General features: G+C 43.0%; 1 protein-coding gene across 2 annotated transcripts in view; it reads right to left on the reverse strand.

Annotated features, from left to right (window-relative positions):
• Positions 1–738: 738 nt before the first annotated feature.
• Positions 739–23,611, reverse strand: part of LOC111855935 (protein shisa-6) — a 39,331-nt gene continuing 16,458 nt past the window's right edge. For both annotated transcript variants that reach the window (XM_023835453.2, XM_023835452.2), the window contains exons 6-8: positions 7,659–7,715; positions 5,561–5,686; positions 739–4,071 (exon numbers count right to left, since the gene is read on the reverse strand). In XM_023835453.2, coding sequence (XP_023691221.1) covers positions 3,485–4,071; positions 5,561–5,686; positions 7,659–7,715 — 770 coding nt within the window. In that variant the 3' untranslated portion in view covers positions 739–3,484. The remainder of the gene's footprint in view (positions 4,072–5,560; positions 5,687–7,658; positions 7,716–23,611) is intronic.

A 23,611-nucleotide genomic window follows, 5' to 3' on the forward strand; every position in this document is an offset into this window, starting at 1 on the left:
AGCCGAGTCGCGGCGGCTTCCTCTAGTCCGAACTGCCGCTGTTTGCTTTGAGGACCGGAATCGTTTTCCCTTCGTATCTTTACCCAGCACTTTCAGCACATATTTCTCGGAGATAGCTCTTCCTCTTTGACTAGATTAAATGTTTTGTCTGTGTGAAAAGGGTTTTTTTTCCCCGAGAATGCCATTTTTCAAAGAAAGTAAAATGTGCGATTCTATCTGCAAAACCCTTTACGATGTGAATAGCAATAAAATCGTTTACTCACACAGTGAAAATTATATCAACCATCTCTTTGTTATGTACATGCATTTAAGCAAGATACTTAACCTGAGTCGCTTTAGCTGGTAAACAAACAAACAAACAAACAAATAAATAAATATCTAATTTCCTTCCAACTTATGGGAAAAAAGTGTAACTTTATGGAGTTTATGAAGCTCTGTGAAGAAATGCAGGGCGTGTTTGTGCACACGTTCAGTGACGCTCTCGCAGAAAGCCGCCGACGGAGCGGCTTGCCCTGCGCTGTTGTTGCCCAGTTTAATTATGTACGATCACAAAACAGGTAGGCCTACTTCTCTCAGAAAACAAAAGCTGAATCCTAACATCAAGCACCTTCTGCCCTGTTAAGGAACACATCCGGTCATAAACCCAGGCGTAATATGAACCGTGGTTTTATTTGCAAAAACGACATCAAGTCTTCAAAAGACTATTGGATTATATGACATAATTATTTCAATATCTGACATCATAATTACCTGCTGAAACAATTAATATTGTTATTCTAACATTTTGGTAGATATAGAAGGACGTTCCATTTAAGTTTCATCCCAATATCCAATATTAAAATATCCTGCTTTAGTGCGTTGCTCTCCACAGCCGGGTGAGACTCTGGACCTTGACGCTCCTGTCCAGCAGCGCCGTGATCCGCCATCTGCGATGCGGCAAATACAGTCGAATTTCGCCATCGCTCATTAGTTCCAAGGAGTTTAGTTACCATGATGTGTTCGTTTGTTCCAAATGAACCCCGCCGATCCACGTTTTCTTCCGCAGTAGATGGAAAGGCAGCGCATTTTAGGGTCGACACACCTTTGTAAAATTGTTCTGCAGTTTGTCCATGTTTATTTAATCTTTTTTGCAGGTAGTTAACAATTCACTTCAGAAATAGCTTGATCTCCTTTATTTCTGATCCATAAATAAATGATAGAATTGGGAAAAAAGTTGTTCTTTATAGGCTGATTACTAAATTGGTTATGGTTTTATACGGTATATACAGAATGCACTGTTATGAGTAAATCAGAGCAGGAACATCGCAAAAAAACAGTAATTTGCAGCTCGTGTAGAAGTTCGTTCAATGAGTAACCCATATTTGTGCAAAGTCACAGATACAAAGATACTTCGTCATCAGTACTACTATAAACACAGAGTCTGTAAGTGGACCTAAACACAAACATATCACGTTACCCCATAATGGAGGCATTGTCCTCAAAGGAAAATTGTTACAGTACTATTAAGTTTTTTTTTAATGCAAGTGAGTGCTTCCTACAGAAGTTCTAATAAGTGAAAAAACTACAAAGCAAATCCCTTTAGAAGTGTGGATCTAAAATGATCACTAGTAGCACACTAAGCGCGAGGAGCAGAGAGTTCATGACGCCACAAAATCGCACCAGCCTGCCTGTGCTGCCCAGTGATGCTCATTATCCGCGAAACACATTCACAGTCTTTCCCTCCGTCTCTTTTGCGTAAGTCATCAGTTCTTGCTGACAGTTACGGATTTCTGGCCCCGATCTGAATATGAATGTCTGCTTGGGGTATCGGGACGTACTGATTCGAGGCAGGAAGCACCATGATACTCACGGGCTTAACTGGGTTTACGTCACTGTTGCAGTGTATTTGCATGTCTGCAAATGCAGATACATACATAATAATTCATAATGGCTCAGAAATATGTGGGGATATTCAAAGATCCTAATTTCAAGTGCTTATTAACATGTTCCCAAAATGTTATAGAAATAATACAGTAATCTCTTTTTTACTGAAGCTAAGAACTGTTCTTTTCTGGAAAAATATTAGATTACGTTGTAGTTTTGGCCACGCATGTCAAACGCTATTTTGGATGAATCCACATTTAAAAAAATTGTAGAAATATTAAAGGGTTTAAAATACCCCCTCCCACAACTTCACGTAACGTAAACCATCTTAACATCAGTCGTTTCCAAAAAGTCTGAGGTATATCGCTTATTTTGTCTAAATGTTGCTGGTACAACTTTACGTAATTTCTCAAAGCTGGAAAGTGAAGATGAGAAGCAAGTCTAGGAAATTAACGATGAAAACGTGAAAGGACGAAACACGTGACTAAAAAATCCACTGGCTTATGAGATCCCACGAGATAAGGCATTGCTTCGTAATGAAAACATCGGAACAAACTACTCACAGTTTAAATCTTCTCTTCACTACGCTAATTGAGTTGACATTTTCTTCGATCGTTACACAGGACGGCTTCGACAAATGTGACCATTTCACGACAGCAATTATTCCGTTTCGAGTTCGATTTTAAGTTCATATACACCAGACTTATCAAAATGTACAAATGAACGCAGTGGTCCCAACCAAGCACATACATTACAGTGTTTCATACAAGAGATGCATGGTTACAATGTGATTATTAAAAAAAATTGTTAGCAGAGGTGTTAAGATGTTGCGCTACGGTGTACTTTGATGTTGGCTCAGTTCATCCGCTTCCCAGTCTCTTAACATTTTACACGTCACGCACACCACTATCCTCTAATGAAGCTTTGTGCTGTGTAGGAAACTGCAGTCAGTATCTGTGAAGAACACATTTCATTAGTGACCCCCTCATCCCAAACCCCTCGTACCATCTGCTAATATAGCCTATTTACAATCGTCTGCCTGAAGGAAATTATTTCATAATTGTCTAATTATTAGCGGATATGTGCTGGCCAATATCGAGAGAGAAAAGTAATTGAAAGAATAGTTTATTTTTTTTTTCTTTAAAAAAAAGTTCAATAGGTTGTGCTTTTTAACCCACTGAGCTATTCTGCTATTTAAATGGAGTGTGTTGAGGCGGACGGGAGGTATGTGAAGTGCACCTGTTTGTAGTTTAATACGTTTGGTGCTAGTTCTGCGTCGGTACGATATCACTCCTCACACTGTGAACCACAGAGACGAGCTGTACCATTCTTCCCGTGCCAGCCTTCTAAAGCCCTTGTAAGACACCCTAAGTGTGTAGGGTGCAGCCTTCGTCAAAAAAACTGCTTTATTTCATTTTTTATTCGTGCGATAAACCGGAAAGCTGGTGCTGAAAAAATAATGCATTTTATTGTCGGTTAGTTTTAGCATGTCTGACCTTTGGAAGTGTGAGACATACTTGGCCAATGAGATTGTGGCACCCAGGAGACGCACCAGGGTGCTACTCCTGGCAATCGTACTCCTCACCGACGCCCTCCAACCCCTGCTCCCGCCTCCGTAATCTCAGACGGTCACCTCTGTCTTGCTGGCGGTGCGTTGGTAGTGGTGATGGTGGCCGGGGATGTATTGCAGGTGATCCACCGTGTGCGTCCGTCGTGAGGCGAAGGCCTGCCTCTTGGAGGTGCACTGGTTCACCGTCAGGGTGTTGTACGTATCGATAGAGGGAGTGGGTTCTAAATGTATCTTTTTCACGTGCCGGTCCATGACGGGCGTGGTGGGCATGAGCATGTCGGCGTGGGACATGGCGCGGGACATGACCTTGTCCCGGTGGCCGTGGCGACGCAGAGTCAGCATCTTCTCAGGGGAGAGCAGGGGATCCTGGGATTGGAGACGCTCAGCTGACAGTAGCTGCTCCTCTGACAGGATGCGGCCGTGGTAAGGGGAGAGGGTGAAAGACGGGAGGCCGTAGTCGCGTGGGGGTGCCCTCTCGGGTGACAGCACGTGGTCCTGGGACATGGCGCGCTGCACGCGGCGAGGGCGCTGCCTCGGGGGCGCCACCTGCTGGTCCATGTGCAGAGGCAGCATTCCTCGCGGTGGCAGCTCTGGTAAATGGTGCTTCCGTGGATAGTAGTCATCTAAGTCCTTGTCACCTGTGTGGAGGGACATAGCATAAGGTCAAGAAACATTTCTTAGTACTGTCTTATCATGGTTTTAAATACTTAATTTTTCTCTACTCTTACATGTTGAAGAATGGTGTAGCACAGGGTGTAGAGCAGGGTGTAGCACAGGGTGTATCGCAGGGTGTAGCGCAGGGTGTAGAGGAGGGTGTATCACAGGGTGTAGCGCAGGGTGTAGCGGAGGGTGTATCGCAGGGTGTATCGCAGGGTGTAGTGGAGGGTGTATCGCAGGGTGTAGAGGAGGGTGTAGCGCAGGGTGTATCGCAGGGTGTAGAGGAGGGTGTAGAGGTGTAGCGCAGGTTGTAGCGCAGGGTGTATCGCAGCGTGTAGCACAGGGTGTAGCACAGGGTGTAGCCGTTTAGTCCATGATCAGATGTGTAAAATGTCTAGTCTTTAGTTATACATGGGGGAAAATCTCTTTTAAAAAACAAATAACTTCTCATATTCTGGGTATCAGAATCAAGACTTTAAACAACATCCTGTTGACTGTGAATGATTAGGCACAGAGATGGATTGTCAACAAACAAGAATTGTATTTAAACTTTTATAATCCCCTAATCTGGAAACACAACAATGGGAACAATGTTTGGAACCTATTTACCTTATTATTGACAGATTAAAAAGAATTTGTGAGTAAAATGTGTGAAATGAAATGAAACTGTTTTGGAGTGCATGAGATAAAATAGTACATATACTAAAGTTTTGGCTTTTTAATGTCTTCAGAGATAATTTAAGAGCAAATAAAATGATGAGTCCCTTTTTTGTAGCTTACCAATTGAAAGATATTTAGGACTGCATGTTCAGAATAAGTTTGCCATTTTAACTAGTTAGCAGTTGGTAATTTGAGGGTTCCAAATCTCGTGGGCTCCATTGAAAGGTTTAAAACAAGGCAATTTATAATGTCCTTGAAGGGACCATTAGCTGAAAGCCCTCTGAACAAGAGAGAAGTACAATATGTATTAAATTTAGCAAAAAAACACAGTGTTGGGTTTTGGCGATTTTCCTGCAGGCCGTTGTTGGTTTTTTTGAAGCTGTGTAGCTGTCCTTATTCGCCTGATTCGTATGCTTTTGGGGGTAAAGGGATTGTTTGACTGGTAGTAAGAAATCCTCACTTAAGCCACTTACTGCTGTGGATAGATAGTATTATGCACTTCTGATAGGTGAGATGCTGCTGGTCATTTTAAGTAGTACCTGTAATATTTCATGCAGTCATCTTCCAACTGGTTACCCTGAACAGGCTTGTGGAGGTTTCAGTTCAATTTGATATTTTCTTACAGTTTCTTACAGATTGGGCTGTGATGCTTTTCTGGCCAAACACGTAGGACGTTGAACTATGGCCTTGTGTGTTCATTCATTAAGTAAGGCAATGATCTTTCTCCTCAGGGCATAGCCAGTGGGGAAGAGATTGCGGCATATTTAATCAAAGAACACCGACTTAAAGTCTTGAGTGAAGAATATTTACTTAAGTCGGATTTCATCGGCATCTCGAAGGAGGGGGGCGAATGGGCGAGGTTTTGGAAGGAGCGGGAGAAGGAGAGATCGTAGGGCTCGGTCTGTGAGGTAAGAATCCTGTTCAGCCGTGGTTTCTCTGTGGAGAGGGAGCAGAGCAGAAGATCATGACAAGGAATAAATCAACAGACAGTCACATTTTATGCAGAAACCAGTCTGACATCCCAGCATGGAGCGACATTCTGGGGCTGGTGACGCTTGAGGGTCATCCACTGGCCGCCATGGTTTCTCCCGTGGCTTGGGGCCGCAAACTCCACCCTCCAACACTCTCAAGAGGCTTGTGCCTTCAGGAGGTTGGAGATGGAGTAGAAGGAGGCCCAACAGAGCCTTGAAGGGCCTTGCTGGCAAGTTTAAAAAACAGGTCATCTGAGTTATCTGCAGCAAGCAGCGAGATCTACCCCCACAAAATCAACTGTTCAACAGGCCATTGATGCGTTAGAGAGACTGGCACAAGTACAAAAAGAGGAATTTACGCATCAACAAAGAGTGCATGTTCATTACTGTTCTGCGGGATCATCAGTCAAGTCAATGATAAAAGGTTTTCCCATATGTGTGCAAATACAAAACACCAAACATTTTGTTTTCCAAAAAAAAAAGGTATTCCCAAAGTGTCAGATCTTATTTTTCAGATTAGTGAATGCAAATTGGAGTCTTGCTCAAGTTGTTTGAAAACTACCAGGAACAATCCCCAAAATACTTTATAGACTAATGTTCTATATATAATAGGAATTTTACTTCTGTAAGAACATTTCACTGTGACCAGGAATTTTCAGCGATGTGAGTGAGCCATGACATTAAGCATTTATTTAGTCAAACATCAGTCAAAGTGTGCAATTTACCTAGAATTCCCACTCAAGAAATGCTTGTTCGTATCTCAAGTCCTGCTGCTGCATCATGAGAACCTCAGAAAAAGAATGATCTGAATTCTACTCTGACCTTCTAGTAAATAAAAAAAAAAACTTTGACGAGGTATCAGTGGAGGTCCTTCGCGATTTTGAGAAAGGTTACATATTGTATGACGTTAAGACGATAACAGGCAAAATATGGATCAAGAAAAGTAATATGCCAGATAAAATAAGCAGAACCTGATTTAACTACCAACAACCATATTAACATATGAACATTAATAGCTGCCGGGTCACCTTGCTATTGTTAGAAACAGGGGCATTAGTATTAATCAGTATTAGCCATCTTTAAGATGCTTGAAATGATCCAAGTCTGCTAAATGGTTGCTATTGTGAATTAATATTAACAGTAATTTATGCTTTTTTTTTTTTTTTTTTTTTTTTTTTTTTTTTTTAAATGAAACCGCTCCTTTGTCAAAGATAATTGAAGAAGACCTTAAACCCCAATTTTTGGGTAACAGAAACAATTAGCGCAGAAAAATGTTTTCGGAAGATGTGGATGAGGGTACAGCAATGGGCGTGTCCTGATTATTGTCGGGGGGGGGGGGGGGGTGGGACACCCAAAGGGAAAACTTGTGAGAAAATATTAGAGGAAAGAATATTCTGCTGTTTTCTTCTTTTATCTAAAAACAAATCGGATAGGTATGACCTCTAATGTTGCAGATGTGTTTTTATGGTACTTTTTGAAAGACAAAGTTAATAGATTATATAGATCAAAGCTTGATAATTTTCCATGAGTCAGGTTTGGCCATAAGAGCCCTTCTTGGAGGATTTGTTTGTGATAGGTCTTGCTGGTGAAATGGTATTGGGTAACTCTAACTGGGGCCCGTATCTGTGAAACCAGCCAATCCACACACAAAAACATTAGCATTCATGTCCATCCATCCATCCATCCATTTTCCTTGACCGCTTATCCTATTCAGGGTCACTGGGTATCATTCTTTATATTCATGCAGCTCTGTGAACTACTACAATCACAGTTGTGTTCTGTCACGGAGAACCAATGGAAATTTTTGGGGGGGGACTGGGATACATTGCAAAGTGTCATTATCATTTGTCTAAAATCCTTTACTACAGAATCACCCAAATGGCGCAGGACAATCTGATCTGAAGGTGTATCTAATTCTCCTGTGCTGGTCTCCTTACCGATTTTAGGTGTCAGAACAGTAAGATCCAGATGGCTGTAATTGTGTTGCTGGTTACCTAAGGGAGAAATAAGGAACCTTGTTATGATTTGTACGTTAAAGAAAAGTCAAACATAAACCATAACTAAGTCTGTTTACCAAATATTACCAGGCTTTGAAGTGACACAAAAAACAGAATCACATTTTCTTTCATCAGCTCCCAGTAGAGATGCAGTTTAAAAACAAATGCTGAGTTTTATTTTATACATCATCAACCAGTAACTGCCACTCTTGCCCCCTCCTGGACTTGGTACTGCCCCCTTCACGTTTCGTGAAGCCTGCTCTTAACCTTTGTATAATTGCACATCACTTAAGTATCACATGTAAAGGTCACTTACTAATTCATAGCAGATCTTGACTGAACACACAAATGAGCTACACTATTATGATAGCTGCCTTCTGATTGGTTGTTCATAATAATCAAAGTGCTGATTGGCAGTCAGAAATTGGTGTTTGATGGGTTATCAAAGTTTCCTCATAGCAGGTGGCTAAGATATTTAGTTTGTTTTGCTTCACCACCTGAGGCTTCCAGGTTCTGTGGGTCACTGGCAGTCCTCAGGTTCTTACGAGCGGCCTGGCACGTGCAGGTTCTTACGAGCGGCCCAATATGCTCAGGTTTTTTGAGCAGCCTGGTGTGCTCAGGTTCTTACAAGCAGCCTGGCATACTCAGGTCCTAACAAGCAGCCTGGTGTGCTCAGGTTTTTACGAGCAGCCTGGTGTGCTCAGGTTTTTACGAGTAGCCTGGTGTGCTCAGGTTTTTACAAGCAGTCTGGTGTGCTCAGGATCTTATGAGTGGTCCAGAGGGCTCAGGTTTTTACAAGCAGCCTGGGGTGCTCTGGATTTCACAAGCAGCCTGGTGTGCTCAGGTTCTTATCAGCAGCCTGGCATGTGCAGGTTCTTATGAGCGGCCCGATGTGCTCAGGTTCTGACAAGCAGCCTGGTGTGCTCAGGTTCTTATCAACAGCCTGGCATGCCCAGGTTCTTACAAGTAGCTCAGCATGCTCAGGGATAATACTTTAGGCAGTGTGTTCTATGTTTGTCACCATGACTCTGTAGACCTCAGATTTCATTGTGCATTTTAAAGGAACAAGGAAAAGAAGTCACATGGCACTGGTGTCATTCACAGCTGACCTTAAATATAAAATGGCTGAATTTAGCTATACTCGATTAGTGAGCATAGCTCACAGAAATAATAACGATGTCCCTACTGACCCAGGTGGAGTTCAACGTGCGTTTGACAATAAAAGTTATTCAAACTAAACAGAGTTAAACCACTTGAATTTATGAATTCATTTTACGATTTTGACCTAAAACAAAACCCCCTTTTTTCTGTAATGACCTTGACTATTTTCAGAAATATGCTCTCTCTGACCCAGTTAAGGTACTCATAATATTTTGAATGGTTATTTATATTGCTTTTTACAAAATCTGGGTCATAATACACTGTAGCGTCAAAGGTGCTGCAAATTCTGTGGGATCCTTAACAGAGGCAATTCTGTCATGATCCATGAACAAGCAGTTATAACAACGTCACATTTCCACTTTATTCTGCTCTATTAATATGATGTTTATCTGCTCGGCATTGTGGATTTGGGTGAGGTAGGACCAGAGTCATCCTTCAAAGGAAAACAACCATCTTGTTTAACAATTCGATATGCAAGGACCAGGTACTGCTTTTACAGAGACGGAAATGTGCGTCGTGATTGGATACAGTTTGCAAAAATGATACATAGGCACTATTACAAGACAATCATGAGAGATGTAAATCGTTCACTGGCATCAAAGCTATATGAACAAAAAGCAGCACAATATCTTTTAAATTCATATATGCTTTCTACACAGGAAGACTTTGCATAAAAATCGGAATATCAGCTGTGATATGTCTGTAGATTACCGGTAGTCCCCAGCTTAAGAACGAGATCCGTTCCCTAAGTCTGTGTTTAAGTTGAATTTATAAGTAAGCCAAAAAGTACATTGTAATAATTAGTATTATAGAGTAATAATAATTGTAATTACATCTGGTACTGTGCTGTACCTGAAGCCGACAAACCGTCGAAGCCATGCAATATTTTCACGAGCGTCACAAAGTATCGCATGTGTTTGTTATTACAAACCATTGTATTTATCTTGAGTTTTTTTTATATAATCGGCCTTATGGAGGTCTGTTCATAAGTACGAGACGTCCGTAAGTTGGACGTTCTTAACCTGGGGCCTGGCTGTAATATTGCATAAATCCATTCATCTTATCTAAGATGGTAATAGTTTTTCTTGTTAGCTGAAAAGAAGCCAGAGTTCGAATCCCAGTCTTGCTCTATCCACAGAGGTAGGAGTAACGACAAATGTAGCTTTACGGTGACCAAGATAGTAGAAGCATTACCTGTCAGTTAGCTCTTACTGTAATCTGTTCACGTCACATCCCTCAGACAGGGCAGAGCCCCATAGAGAGAAGCAGACCGATGGTTTTACCTGAGAAGATGGCCTCCATCGAGTTGGTAGCAAGGATAAGCACAGATTTATCTGATGTCTTCTTCAATTAGCAAGAAGTAACATCATTCAAAGCTGCCTTTATCCCAGCCTTGGCAGGTGTCGTCTTGGAGGATGAAGGCAGAGCGAAGCAGAAACGGGGCCAGAAGGAGTGAATTCCGGCAGGACGCGGGAACTCGGCCCGGGGCAGGGAACCGTGCTCCTCACATCCATGCGACGGCGACATTTTTACACACACTGTGACGAGCCGGAAACCCACCTCAAAAATGACGAGGGCAAAAGAAATGCATTTCTGAAAAACTTTACAATGGAATACTAATAATAATACAAGAAAATAAGCAATTTTTTGATTGTTGTCAACTTGGAAGCAAGGCTATTATTCTGCAGGGAAATTTATTGATATTTCCTGACCTTCTAAAGTATGGACTGAGATATTGATTCTAAATATTGTGATTATGTTTTATTTATTTGCATATAGGACATTTTCTTCATTTATTTATAAACATTCCTCAATGAGTCCGGACAAAGTAGGTCAGATGGACCAACGCGGCCCAGCAAAGTTGCAGTTTTGCTTCTCTTGGGCTGAGTCCTGGTCTCCAGCAGTCCGAGTTGAAACAGGTCCCTCTGCCCTTACACACCTGACCCCCCCAAGCAGACCGTGTCACGCATCTAACTAGAGAGGGCTGCTGTCCTTCCCAGGGATGCCCCATAAAACTACATTGAATCTGCCAGCCTTGGTAGTGGGTTTAATTTATGAGCTCCACATAGAATCTATAGTTGCCAATCGTTCAAACAGGAAAGATTGTGCAGATGTTATCCATGGCAACAACACCATCTGCATGGTCCGTCCTTATTGACCAGTTTGAGAAGGTCAAACAAGCTGCTTATATTCTTATAATCTATTGCTTTCACTTGGACACAATGAGAGATTATTTAATGGGTCCCCTTTAACACACAATAAGTGTTTAGAGGAACCCTTCTGCTCTGCTCTATACGAACGCATGGCAGTGACCGTACCCTTCATCGCTGTGTGTTTAAGTGATTAAATATACTTCTATCGACATGTTGCTTCAATAACTAATGTGAGCATATGAACAGACGGTGACTATTCTTGGCCATTGACACAGAAGAAGAAACAAGACATTAGAAATTGACCACTGTTTCGACATGAATTTATGGGCTAGATTGTCATTATGTGTTTCAGGGATTAACGGACCACACCAGCATCTGCAGTATTCATTAGAAAGATAGTTACAGTCAAGGGGGAAATTGAGTGAAACAGGCTTGTACCTATAAACCCAGGTTGGAAAGTAATTTATCTGGAGCTACTGTCGATACTATGCTTGTCAAATATCCTGATGACCTTTGACACTGTCCTCCAAATATAGAATGGTTCCTGCTTTTGGTAATCATATTCTTTACTGAACATGAACACAAAGACCTATTGGAACACCTGTGCAAGGACTGCACACTGACTACATTAACTGATGCAATTCACAAATGTGTATATACTGTGCCACATTAATTTAACTTAACTTAAGTTTAAGCATTAACTTATTTAACAAAAAAACTTTGTTCTTGTTCATTATTCATGATGATGTTAAGTGACCTACAGGTGATAAGTTATTCAATAGAACTAATTGTATGCTTTGCAATTAGCCTGTGAGGAATCGTGCTTTATCATGCAAATTATTCAGAAGGATAGATTTTTTAATTGACTTGAGTGTCACCAGCCCATCAGTATACCCGACTGTGGCATAGCCCAGCAAAGCATGGCTGACCATTTGGCAAAATTTAACTGGTGCAGTGTACAGGCCTTATGGCAAAACCACGACTCCTAAAGGCCACATGGAAGCTACAGGCACTGAAAGGCCAACTGTGTGATAATAATAGTGACAACAACAACAATGCATAGCTCTCTAGTGATTGTAAATTGATAGGTGTCACACCGTGACACAACCTCAATAACAATAATAACACTGCCAGATCTGCTCCATCGCTAACATCACCAAAGGGATGCTCAAGCAACTGGTCTGACAGCTGTTCTTAAGGTATGTTTTGCTGGATAGCTTAAGGCAGGATAGGAGAAGATGGGAAACCCCTCGCCTACATTCAGAACTCAAGATAGAGGTAGGTGTCTCTGGTCCAGCACCTGAATATCATCAGCAGTCTGACTGCTTTCATAGGTGATTGGATCTCTGCTCCGCTACACCGCAAACAAAGCATATTATTATAAGATTTAACAAGAGCCAAGAGCCACTGTAATTGCTCGACATACTTATAGCGCTATATTCCCATAGCAATATCGAGAGCACATTTTGCTAGTTTTCCATTTTGGCTGGTGTCTTGATTACAGGATGTTAAAATATTCATATTGCGGAAGTGCCATACTAATTAGCCTGTGTGGGTAAACCGTGTTTGTACGACACATTTCTCAGCTTCAACCCCCTCTGGAAGGCAGTCAGGGTGAGCGCTAGATAAATAATGCTACAATCTGCTTTAGTTAGAAAAACAAGGCATAGCACAATTTGCAATTAGATATCAAAGGTCAATAAAATAACGACAAGGTGAATGCAAAGAGATTTTTCTATGTTATATTTGCCTAAATATTGTTTTTTTTTTCTTGGAGAAGAAGACAGGGCTGAGAATAGCTGATATGAAGGGAGGGTGAATTTGACCTGGAAGTAGAGAGGGGCATGAAGCATGAATTTGGCTGTTTTTAATGAGCAACCAAACAATGAGATTATTGGATGAGGGGCTACTGGGTCCTGGCCCGGGTGGGCACGTAAAAATAGCAGATGAGAGTGAGGAGTGAATGCCGGAAGGGACACTAATGAGTGAAGCAAGATTTCAGGGGATTCGGGAAAATACTGAAAAAAGGGATTGTGGATAGAAACTGCTTTAGAGGCCGAGGTCTCGTCAGACAGCCAATGTGACGGGAAACGAGGCGGACGGCTTGAGGGGGGATTGAAGAGCGGACGGCAAGGAGCAGATTGCCGGGGATTGAAAACCCGAGGATGCGGCAAAGACCGTTTATGGGGGGGATGATGGGAGCGGAGCGTGTGGGGCGGCCTTGGCCTAGCCGGCATCCCCCTGCTGCTGAGACTCAGCTCACGGCAGAGAAGTGCACGTGGTGTGAGGACAGAAAGCACAGAACCGGGAACGGGGAGCCTGGAACGCCGCTGTGGATCTCTGATAATGTCATGGATTTTAATTTTCTTATCTGAAATCACCCAGGTTTTTAACTTATTACATCCCAGCAAAAATACCCAGTTGTAGCACATTTCACTTCAAGAGATTGTGTAAATAAAATAAAATCGTAAAAATAATAACGAAGCAGCAGTTCCCGCAAAGTGAGATAGTTTATAACGTAGATTTATGTAGCAGTAATTTCCGTACTGGGGCTTGGGAACTGTAACCTTTTGGTTTTCTGTTACTCAAACACCACGTTATGCATTCTGCTTACATTTTACGGTAACAATTCATAGTCACCATGGAGGGAGTAACTATGACTGCTGAGTAATACTCAGTTCTGCAATGACATACAGGTTTATCCATGATGGGTTCAGTGCCTGTTGGTATGAAGAGTATTCTACTGTAAATTGCTTACAATGAGTACATTGAGTACATTGGTACTGAGATGTCTGATCTCTAAGCCGGACTGAATTTAACAGAAAATGATACATCGATCAGTGAAGAACCTATTTGCCAAATGCACACTCACTGGCACCATTCTATCGCTACTGCCTTACCAAAGCAAAACACGGTAATTATGCTGACACTGAAACTGCAACGAAGGGCTTCAAAGATTTTTGACTGTCCTCCCATGTGTTGCAAGTCGGTAAATGAGTGTTCTCTTCATATCCCGGCGTGGTTGAAGTAAGATATCTTGTCGCAAAAATACAACAGAGCCTAAGAGATCCGAGTTTTGTCATAACGCAATTTTGATAAAAGATACAGTTACGATGTTTCGCTTTTGTATGGCACAATATACGTTTAATGCTTCTCAGTTATGCCCCTCAGAGATGGAGTGAACTTCATAAACATCATAAATGGAATGTCACCCAACTTCTAATAAACGCTCACCAGTCTTTCAATATTGCTTTGTCTGAAATCCTGAGAACCTAATCAGCAAAATAATCAGCCCAGGGAAGATTTTGTCTCAATTTCCATCTGTAATATTTGCAGGGATTTAATGCAAGAGAGGATGAAGATAATTGTGTATAAAATTATGAGCTCTTTAAACAATAACCAATGTCATGTAAATTATATTCCCTAGTAAGCTTTGATAAAGCTATTTAAATGGGTGCCGTTCTGCTCTGTTTCTTATATAAAACACATTATCTAATTACATAAAATGTTTTCAAACCAAAACGAACTACAAAGGTTTCTTTTTATTTTATTTTTATTTTTTAACTTCATAAAAGAATCATGGTAGCCTCAAGGAAAGTATAATTTAATAAAATACTTTCAAATACTACATCATGTTTAGTAATCAGCGAATTGATTTACCGCGGTATCTATTTGCTTTCTGCTATGAACGAGCTGTCTAAAGGTGATTGTGCTTTGAAGGTCTGAAGGTCACTGGGCTGGAAAATGAATTGCACACGATGAGAAATACCCCCCCACCCCCCATTATGTAACTGAAGTGGCCAATATCAAGGTTTACAAATTCCATTAATGTAATGATAAATTCCCTTTAATGGGATTGTCCTGCTGGTACCCATGCATATTGCTGGCACACAGTCAGGAACATAGATATGGTTTGCTGAGGTCTGCGTGATCTATCTATCTATCTATCCATCTATCCATCCATCCATCCATCCATCCGTCATAAGGACAGGGGGCAAATTATGGTCAATAACTGGGAATATTGGGTAAAGTAGCCAGTCTAGTCAGCCGAATTCAAGGCTGCTTTGAGGGACATTTGTGGACCGAATCCCAAAGCTCAGCACATTCAGAGGAGATTCGCCTGGCAGCCCCAGGATCACTGTCCCGTCACCCCATTACGCTCCGCTACCAAACTGGACGAGGCAACTCCAGGCCAAAACCGGCCTGGTCCTAATTACTACACTGGTCACCTGAGGTGGGTTTGATTTATCTACTCTCTGCCATGCACTGACTACTGTAATTTACAAGAGCAGCGAGTCTGACAGAGTTACTACTTATAAAGAATGTGACCTCATTTTCACTAATGGAAGCGGTCTTGTCCTTTTTAAAGAAGAAATGGGACAGTGTTTTTTTCCCACATTAATAGGACTTACGTAACCTATGTGTTTCCGATAGAGGTGTGTGTGTCAACGATTGATTAGGCTTTCATGCGGATTAGGGTAGAGTGACACCGCTTCAGGTGCGTCCTTGTCATTGTTTACTTTGAAAATGTTCTGAAATGTGTCTGTTTTGTCAAGTGTTGCTCTTATTTTGGATTCATTAAAAAAAAACTCTTAATATGCAGCAATTCATGCAGTTACAACACTATTATGAATTCAAAGCCTTTTATTATGTCAGACACCTCAAATGAACAATACTGACGCCAAGTATCTTAAGTCACCTAAATAAAAGTTAACAGTTCCATACAAGAATACTTAAGCAGTGAGAGTTTTATACTTGAGGAGACAGTTGACATTTAGAGGACAAACAAGTAATCTGGGAAGACTTAAAATACACTTTTAACTAGGACAGCCAGCCTTCTGCAGTGAACACCAGCCGCTTCCTCACATTTCCACGACCACTGACGTATTAAATCCGTCACACACTGGACCCCAAGTGTTTTTGGGGACACCCTGAAATCTGGGTTTAGAAGGGATGGCCACCAAAGTGATGGCGAGCCTCAGCTGCGTCTCACTGTGTCCTGAGGGGCTGAGCTGCGAGTAAATGTGCCCTGTGTCTCACTGTATCCTGAGGAACTGAGCTGTGAGTCACTGCACCCTATGTGTCACTGCATCTTGTGTCTCACCGTGCCCTGTGTTTCAGCGTATCTTAGTGTCCCCTGTGTCTCAGTGTGCTCTGTGTCTCACTGTGCCCTGTGTCTCAGCGTGTCTTAGTGTCCCCTGTGTCTTAGTGTCCCCTGTGTCTCACTGTGCCCTGTGTCTCAGCATGTCTTAGTGTCCCCTGTGTCTCAGTGTCCCCTGTGTCTCACTGCGCCCTGTGTCTCAGTGTCCCCTGTGTCTCAGCGTGTCTCAGTGTCCCCTGTGTCTCACTGCGCCCTGTGTCTCAGTGTCCCCTGTGTCTCACTGCGCCCTGTGTCTCAGTGTCCCCTGTGTCTCACTGCGCCCTGTGTCTCAGTGTCCCCTGTGTCTCAGCGTGTCTCAGTGTCCCCTGTGTCTCACTGCGTCCAGTGTCTCACTGCGCCCTGTGTCTCAGTGTCCCCTGTGTCTCAGCGTGTCTCAGTGTCCCCTGTGTCTCAGTGTGTCCAGGGTCTCACTGTGCCCTGTGTCTGTGTCCCCTGTGTCTCAGCGTGTCTGTGTCCCCTGTGTCTCAGTGTCCCGTGTGTCTCACTGTGCCCTGTGTCTCAGTGTCCCCTGTGTCTCAGCGTGTCTCAGTGTCCCCTGTGTCTCAGTGTGCCCTGTGTCTCACTGTGCCCTGTGTCTCAGTGTCCCCTGTGTCTCAGCGTGTCTGTGTCCCCTGTGTCTCAGTGTGCCCTGTGTCTCACCGCGCCCTGTGTCTCAGTGTCCCCTGTGTCTCAGTGTGCCCAGGGTCTCACCTTGCTCTGTGTCTTGGTGCTCTCTGTGTTCCACTTTGCCCTGTGTCTCACTGTGCCCTGTGTCTGTGTCCCCTGTGTCTCAGCATGTCTGTGTCCCCTGTGTCTCAGTGTGCCCTGTGTCTCACTGCGCCCTGTGTCTCAGTGTCCCCTGTGTCTCAGTGTGCCCAGGGTCTCACTTCGCTCTGTGTCTTGGTGCTCTCTGTGTTCCACTATGCCCTGTGTCTCACTGCACTGTGTCTGTGTCCCCTGTGCTTGAGTGTGCCCTATGTCTCAGTATTCCTTGTGTCTCAGCCAGCTATGAACAACTGTGTCCTGAGGCTGTGTGTCCTGCCAAAAGTAACAAATAACCATGAGCTAGTAACCATGGAAGCCAGAAGTAACCATGGGAAACATCACTAGGGATGCCGTTCCGTTTTCCTCTGTATTAGCTCAGGATGCTCTAGATAAATGCAGAATATTGTGTGTATATATATGTGCATACACACACACACACACACACACACACACGATGGTCACAATAATGTCGCCTTTACTTTATGCTGGGCCTATATTTTTTATGTTATATACAGTCAATTTTAGTTACGGTCGAGCCAATACCAGGTCTATGGGAAAAGTGATGTAGTAAAATAGTTGAGAGAGTATATCACTATGGAAACATAATACTAGATATACTTTAGACTTTGATAGCAGCTTTACAGTGAACCATTATAAGAATGCTCTGACAGGATGGAGTCCACATATGAAAATTAGGGGTCAAACAGATGCTGGGGACCAGTAAGTAGCCTCATTTCTGTGTATTATTTGCTTAAGTTTAAACCCTTTTTAAGAATAAGACCCAATCATTGACCATCTTGATTTTAACTGGTTCATCATTCTGCCTTTGGCTGCTAGCTGGACAGTAATCTCTCCAAAAGCCATCGTTTGGCACAGTTTTATCCACTAAATAGCCGTCTCTGGGGCATTAAAGTTACATCTAATATTTCCGTTTTTTTTTTTTATCCAGAATGATAAATCATAAGCTCTGTACCCTATACAGACAGTCAGTCACATCTTTATGTTAAGGATATAGATTTTTTTGAGGGGCCTGAATTGGAGCTAATCAATTTTTAATTTGGTTTTTCTGCTTTGTTAGTCCTTTAATACCATGGATAAGTTCAGCTTATTTGTTAAACATGAAGGGCATTCACGCTCCAGGGGAGTCAGAACAGCCTCCGTTTTAAACATAATGGTCAATTTCTCAAAGAAAAACCTCTCATTCCATTGTGCTCTCCTCGATTTGTCTCCTATAATAAATTCCCCTTTTCCTCTCTCTGTTCTGAGAATAATGGATGAGAGACAATGGACTGGTCCTAGCGCCCTGGTAAAATGCATCAGGAGCGAAGCAGTGGTTCCCCTAACGAGCTCATTATTGTGCATATTTCAGATATTTAGAAAGCAGAGTCATGGTGACGGCTTCCAGCACATCATACTCTCCCCAAGCCAGCGACACTCATCGACATGCATTTTAACAAGCATCTGACTATAAGAAAACAGAAGTACAGAACAGAATAAGCATTAAATGCACACATTTCCGCCATTTAAAGGAAGGCAGCTTGAAGAAATTAAGCATAGGGAAAGACTGCAGTTCTGATGTTCAGTGTCCTTTTAACCTAGGTAACCGGGTTTCCTATGTTCCTGTAACCCAGGTAACCGGGTTTCCTATGTTCCTGTAACCCAGGTAACCCGGTTTCCTATGTTCCTGTAACCCGAGTAACTGGGTTTCCTATGTTCCTGTAAGCCGGGTAACCGGGTTTCCTATGTTCCTGTAACCCGGGAAACCCGGTTTCCTATGTTGCTGTAACCCGGGTAACCTGGTTTCCTATGTTGCTGTAACCCGGGAAACCCGGTTTCCTATGTTGCTGTAACCCGGGTAACCCGGTTTCCTATGTTGCTGTAACCCGGGTAATCGGGTTTCCTATGTTGCTGTAACCCAGGTAACCCGGTTTGCTATGTTGCTGTAACCCGGGTAATCGGGTTTCCTATGTTGCTGTAACCCGGGTAATCGGGTTTCCTATGTTCCTGTAACCCGGGTAACCCGGTTTCCTATGTTCCTGTAAGCCGGGTAATCGGGTTTCCTATGTTGCTGTAACCCGGGTAATCGGGTTTCCTATGTTGCTGTAACCCGGGTAATCGGGTTTCCTATGTTCCTGTAACCCGGGTAACCCGGTTTCCTATGTTCCTGTAAGCCGGGTAACCGGGTTTCCTATGTTGTTGCTGTAACCCAGGTAACCCGGTTTCCTATGTTGCTGTAACCCGGGTAACCCGGTTTCCTATGTTGCTGTAACCCGGGAAACCCGGTTTCCTATGTTGCTGTAACCCGGGTAACCCGGTTTCCTATGTTGCTGTAACCCGGGTAACCCGGTTTGCTATGTTGCTGTAACCCGGGTAATCGGGTTTCCTATGTTCCTGTAACCTGGGAGACGTTTGCCTGTGGTATCGCTGGGACTTCTTGACCTTTCGAGGTATAGCCTAGGGAGGACATCTCTCCATCTCCTAATTCTGCAGGCCCATATTTGCTGTAGCAAACTCAGCTAGGCATGGTGGGAAAGCCCTAACCTTCTCGTTGCACATGAAAAGGAAGAAACGGATGGATGGAAAACAGAGGGTATATGATATCTCCCTTGCAGATAACTTATCCTTATATGATAGCCATCTGCCTTGGCATCACAAAGCACCAACCTATACCTCCTTTACTAATGCAAATGGTAATAATATACCCATCCTAATAACCCGTCTTCATCCAATGAGATGTAAATACAGACTCGTAAGATCTTAAAAAAGTCGTCATCTTTAAAAAAAAATCAACCTTTGTACAGGCCAGGGCCCCACAGAGTTAATGACTGACACAAAGAACCGACATCAATGTTGGAGCTGAGGAGCCCAGTGCCGGCTGCGGCCAATGGGACACGCAGGAAGGTTTTACCAAAACAGGAGAAACTCAAGGGCTGAGGCTGGTAGCGGATGTCATCAGGCCCCAGCAGTAGGCTGTAGCAGCAGGCCCCAGCGCTGCAGTGACTGTAGCGTTACGGAGCATGCGGTCGGCCTGCACCATAGCCTTAATGCTCATGATGTCATTAGTGACTCATAAAGAGAGCGATGAGCAACAGTGCGGGAGGCTACAGATACATCGTTTCATCAAGCATTCTTGTACAGGGTTACATATCTACGTGTTACATAGAAATGTGTGGAATTCTAGAATGGACCCCAGTTTTTTACTGGAGGATTCCGTAATCGGGGGTGGGGTGGCGCAGATGGAAAATAGAATAACAGCAAGGTTGTGTGATGAATGCGCTTTAGATGTTTGGTTCCAGCATAAATGGGATGACAGGAGCAGCGTCACCATGGATCCAGTGGCATGTACATCACCTGGCGGGGGCTCGCTTTCATACACGGGGTCACAAGGGCAGAAGCCCAGGGGCGTCTGCTATTTTTGCTTAATTTTTTAAAGACTTTATTTGGTAAAGCTTTACACTGAGTGCACCTTCATAATGCATTCATAGAACATTCAGTGCACCTTCATAATGCATTCATAGAACATTCATAAGCTGCATGAAAGTATCCTTAACAACATAACATACCTTAACACCTTTAATATACATTAATAACAAACATTATAATTATATAATGTTTGTCATTAATGTATATTAAAGCTGCTAAGGTATGTTAGAATGTTAAGGTGTATTTATATGCAGCTTATGAATGTTCTATGAATGCATTATGAAGGTTCATAATGCATTATAAAGGTATTGATGTAAAGCATCACTGTTTTTTATCATTTACAGCACACAAACAGAACGTGTTGCCAAGAAATAGTGTGTATGAACTTTGTTTTACCCCCACCCCCCAGGTCGTTAACTCATATTGTCACCATTCCCCCCCCCCCTGATCGATAACTACTCCATTGTAAAAAATACTAAGGGAGCTCTAACCATGGAAAATTAGGAATGACAAAGGTCTATTCATCTTACTCATTACAAGTCCATATCACTTCATACTCTGTATTCCTAAAATGTGCCTGTTAACCAGAGGTTGCTGTGAATCAATAAAAATCGAATGTTTAATTCACTGAATGTTGAATAATAAATTTCATCCTAAGAATCCTCCTCCGTCTGATTATCGATCTGGCGAATTAATGGAATCATCAGTTCAGAATAGCTCGTCTTTTCTGTCACCCACCACGTTAGCCTAGCTGCACGCGGAGAGGAGCCGTAAATCAAATTCACCGTCGGGCAATCCCAGGTTAGCGATCAGCGTCGGGCAATCCCGGGTTAGCGATCAGCGTCGGGCAATCCCGGGTTAGCGATTCTCGAGCTTAGATCCCAGCATTGCGCTGGGCAGGGCGCCACCTCCTCGCCGCTCCCAACATCTGATTCCATTTACAGTATGAGCTGCAGGGTGACCAGCGGGGTTCGAAACCAGGATTAGATCCTCTCCCCGTCAGACAGGTCAGCTTGCCAGGATTTCACAGTGGTGGAATTAGCATTAAGGAGCAACGGAGGATTCATAACCGCTAATGTGGCTGGGCTACTGTGCCATAGGTTAGCGCGGGGGTGGGGGGTGCAGAGGACAGTTAGGTCCACCTCGTACGACGATGCCTCGCGAGAACCATAGATCACACACATTACCACGGCGCTAATATTATTCAGCGCAAGAACAAGACTGTCCACAAATTTTTAGCGTTAATAACTCATATACAGATATACAGATATATAATTAGCATGTTTGCTGTGTGTGCAATGTTAGTATGTATATGAATGAGCAGACGGTTTAGCAGGATGCGCGACACCGGCTGCTCTTGTCGACAGGGCAGTTATATCCTTATAACTTCATGCCGTCCGGCAGACACATTTTATTACGGAGGGTTTTTTTTCAACCTGTCATCTCTGGCCTGAGGCGGTCGGACGCCAGCCGGGCCCCCAGTGCCAGGCCCCCAGTGCCAGCCTGCTGGGTATCGGAACAAATGGACAAAAGAGTGAGCGGCCAGGAGGGGGACGGGCGCCGAGGGCTGCGGGGGAGTCACCGCCGTGCTGCGGCCCCCTTTTTTTAAGGAAGCATTTCGCTACTTTTGGCCGTGGAAGAGGCCCAGGAGGGTGGTGGGGAAGGACAAAGTCAGGGGCTGTAACGCGCCTCTCAGACCCTGTGCGGATGGGATAAGAGTGAGGATCACCAAGTAGATGGCTGTAAATTAAAAATAAAATTCCATCCATCCGTCTATCCTAGAGGTGGGCAATCTTACCCGCAAAGGGCCGGTGTGTGTGCAGGTATTTGGGGTGACCTGTAGGTCAGCTGTTCAAACCTCTAATTAGTAATCCAATTAGGGAGTTGCAACGAATACCTGCAAACACAACGACAAGATTGGTTACCCCTAGTCTATCCCAAGGGTGTAGATTTAATTTCAACCATAGTAGGGGTCCAAATCAGTCCCAACCCCCCACCCCCATAAACACAGATGGTACCCCCACAGTATTGGTAGGGACTTCTACTAACATCTCTGTCCTTGGTCTTAACCCTTCACATGCCAGCATGCCTTGCACCGCACCAATGCACATGAATTCATGTGTGTATTTCTGTGCACTATAAATAGTAAGCGTTGCAACATAGTGGAATATAGTGTTTTTGCGGTAACGTGTGTTTACCCTGATTCTGAGTGTGACTCGTCGGCCTCCTTGTTTCTGCCTCTGCTAGATTTCATTGGCTGTTAATAAAGGCGAACATGACCCACCCCACAAATCCTGCTACAATATGAATGATCGGAACCAAAAATGACTAGACCATGGCATGTTGCTGATAACCTGGGTTCCTAAGGATTGCTCTTTGGATTTCTCTTATGGATAAATGGACTTAAAATATAAATTTGTTGTTTAGCATTCAGTTCATTAAACATTTGTTTTTTTATTCACAGCATCCTCTGGTTCACTGCCACAATATAGGAGGTCACACTTTACTCAAGGGGGCATAAATAATATAGTAATACATGCTTACTTAATGAATTGATTAACCAGTAACTAAGTTTTAGTTACATACTGATCCCATGCATGTTCATCATTAATCAGTCATAATCATGTATTGCATTCAGGAACTATCGGTTATCAGTTAACTAATTTGTTAATAATTAACTAATATAGTTCCTGCATGGAACACATCATAATTTATTAATGGTAAACTAACACTTAGTTACTAGCTAATTAATGCATCAAATCAGTTTGTACTACTGCTATATAATTTGCGTCCCTTAAGCAAAATGTTACATTTTAGGAATACAGAATGTAAAGTGATATGGAATTGCAATGAGTAAAATGAATAGAGCTCTTGTTAATGCTAATTTTCTATGGTTAGAGCCCCCCTAGTGTTTCCTACAATGGTGTAGATATGGATCGGGGGGTTGACAATAAGAGTTATCGACTTAGTACACACTATTTTCTGCCAGCACATTCTGTTTGTGTAATTCATGTGTGCTGTAAATGATATATTTGATGCTATTACAATCCTGTTTGAAACTGAACCAAAGAAGTACATTTTCCTTACCATTTTGGCTAACCTCAGCTAAACCGCCCCCCCACGCCTCATGATGCTTCCCCCCACACTGTACTCTTTCTATTAGCTGTTCGATCTCATTTCCCAAATGTGAGATGCAACTACTTTGCTGCAGAAGCTTATCTTAGATGATAATGATGAACATATGATCAAAC

Source organism: Paramormyrops kingsleyae, chromosome 22 (assembly GCF_048594095.1).
Source record: "Paramormyrops kingsleyae isolate MSU_618 chromosome 22, PKINGS_0.4, whole genome shotgun sequence".
Classification (NCBI taxonomy): domain Eukaryota; kingdom Metazoa; phylum Chordata; class Actinopteri; order Osteoglossiformes; family Mormyridae; genus Paramormyrops; species Paramormyrops kingsleyae.